The sequence below is a fragment of the Frankliniella occidentalis genome, unplaced genomic scaffold (assembly GCF_000697945.3).
Source record: "Frankliniella occidentalis isolate FOCC.00 unplaced genomic scaffold, Focc_3.1 Scaffold32, whole genome shotgun sequence".
NCBI lineage: Eukaryota > Metazoa > Arthropoda > Insecta > Thysanoptera > Thripidae > Frankliniella > Frankliniella occidentalis.
In genome coordinates this window covers 112,292-114,512 of record NW_026267162.1, presented here as the reverse complement: position 1 = coordinate 114,512, position 2,221 = coordinate 112,292, and the positions used below count along the sequence as shown (strand labels likewise).

The 2,221-nt window shown below is 38.1% G+C and overlaps 1 protein-coding gene across 2 annotated transcripts in view; it reads left to right on the top strand.

Annotated features, from left to right (window-relative positions):
* Nucleotides 1–2,221, top strand: part of LOC113217986 (ABC transporter F family member 4) — a 9,768-nt gene that overhangs the window by 5,950 nt on the left and 1,597 nt on the right. Inside the window, exons 3-4 of one of the 2 annotated variants that reach the window (XM_052265869.1) lie at nucleotides 847–1,100; nucleotides 1,193–1,475. In XM_052265869.1, coding sequence (XP_052121829.1) covers nucleotides 847–1,100; nucleotides 1,193–1,468 — 530 coding nt within the window. In that variant the 3' untranslated portion in view covers nucleotides 1,469–1,475. The remainder of the gene's footprint in view (nucleotides 1–846; nucleotides 1,101–1,192; nucleotides 1,476–2,221) is intronic. The other variant, XM_026438103.2, reaches the window with a different exon arrangement.

Here is a 2,221-nt window from a genome sequence, read left to right as displayed (position 1 = left end):
AAGTGAATGTTATTTGGATTTCCAGTGCATACAAAAGCCCAATTCATACGGTCCATTCACCGTACCAGGTACGGTTTCCAAGAACGGTTTTCAATTGGTTGTTAAACCGTAGGTTTTTCTTACAGTGATAGGCCTATTAGGTCCGAAGTTACGTTCTAAGAAGCAAAAGGGAAAGGGGGGTAAAGGGGTGAAGGGGGATGGTGCCCGCCGGCAGGCCAGTTTTTCACATAAGCTTCCCCCAAACACGCTGTTTTCGCTGGTATCGCGCCTCGGCCGGGACTCGACCATTGCGTTTCCAGGCCCTGATTTGTTACATAGTACCCCCTACTCTAAATTTTTTATTTTGATGAGTTTTTATCAATTTTCGTAAATAACTCATATTGTATCAACTGCATATCCTAAATGGAAATATTCAATTCTACAATGCTGACAAATTTTGTTCATGGTTTTATTTGTAGGGAATATTGCTAATGTTTTTTGTCTATATGTTGTAGGAAGATCCTGTAGCCCCTGTAGCTGATCCAAAGGTTGAAGAAATGAATAAGAAACCAAAGCGAGGCCGCCCCTCTCGAGGGAAGAAGTCCAATATAGCTAAGGTTCAAGAAGAGGCTAAAAGTTTTAACAGAGGGCTTTCTGGAATTGAAGTGGAAGGACGTAGAATGACCCGTTCCTCAGTCCGAGGTGCCACAACACCTGTGACACCATCTCCTCCCCCCAAGAGGGAAAGAAAGAGTGCTGGCGCCAGTGGTGGCGGAGGTAGAGGCAAGTGTCTTTTCTGTTTTCCTAAATTTGTGACTCCTATTTATTTTTGACATTGTTTATTTTATCTGAAATTAAATATCGCAGGTGGTAAAAGAGGGAGACAACGAAAAATAGCAAAGGAAGAAGAGGAGGAAGAGGAGGAGTTGGAAGAAGGTGAAAAGAAGGCAAAGACACCTAAGAAATCTGAAGAAAACGGTGATGATAATCATGAAGAGGAAAACTCATCTAAATTTGACAAAGCAGACGAGAAAAAGGCAGAGGAGGAAAAGATGGATGTAGATGATGCGAAGGATGAAGAGGTCAAGGAAGATGTATCCAAACCTGACAAAGAGGAAGAGGTTTGTTGGTTTACTGATTGTCTTCTGTTATTTATTTATTTTCTGCTCTTATTTATCTAATAATAAAATTTCTTTGTTTTTTCTTTGTTTAGTTAAAGACAGTAGTCAACAACTCAGAGAAAGAAATTGCCCCTGAAGCTGATGAAAAGGATGATGTGTCAGCAGAGAAGACCAACGATTCAAGTGAAGTTAATAATGTTGATTCTAAGGTGGATGGCGAAAAAACACCAATTGAGAAGTCAGTAAATGAGAACTTAATTGCTGAAAAAACTGATGGAACTGAGAGCAGTGAGAAAAGTGAAGAGGCTGCACCAGCCAAAGGTGTTGCCCAAGAACCAGAAAATATTCCTGTATCTGTTTCACAGTAATTCTTTTGTAAGTACCCCCTTCACATTCTTTTTTCTTTTCTCTTCCAGTTTGTTGAAATCAGTCAAATGAAATTTAAAACCTTCTTTTCTTTCTGTCTAGGTAGAGACATTTATCCTTCCCCTCCTTAGAGATGGTCCATAACTGGGTTTACCTGTCCTGTATTTGTTGGTAATCTTTTTTTGTATCTCTTGCTTGTGTATACAATATATATGTCTTAATTTTAATGTACTATTGTGATTTAATGAGTGACTAATTTCAATGTTTTGGACCGCATGTGGAGTTCAAATCTTATGAACCGGTACAGTAACTTTTTGGGGAAGTACACCATTTACAGCAAAGCACAATGTGTAGTGTTCATAATGATAACTCTTTTATTTTATGTTGAAAAACTTTATGAACAGCACATTGGCTTTTTAAAAATCTTATTTTTACTACGTTAAACTCCAGCTAGTGACTTTTCTGAAAAATGCTCAGAACCGAAGCGCTGTTGCTGCCTTTGGGTAAAACATTGTTGTTTACTCTTAGGGAAGTAAATTTTATTGGCATTCAAATTTTAATCCATACCTGAAAATTTAATAGTTATTGATTTACATGATTAGTGTTGTCTAAAGCAATGTGTGCGGCATAAGGTTAAGCATTGTATAGATTTGGAAATTAAGAATTTTCCAACCTATTTGTATCTTGGTTTTAGTCACTAAGAGTAGTGTGAGGATGAGAGGGTGCACGAGCAAATGGTTGTATTGTTTGTGTGT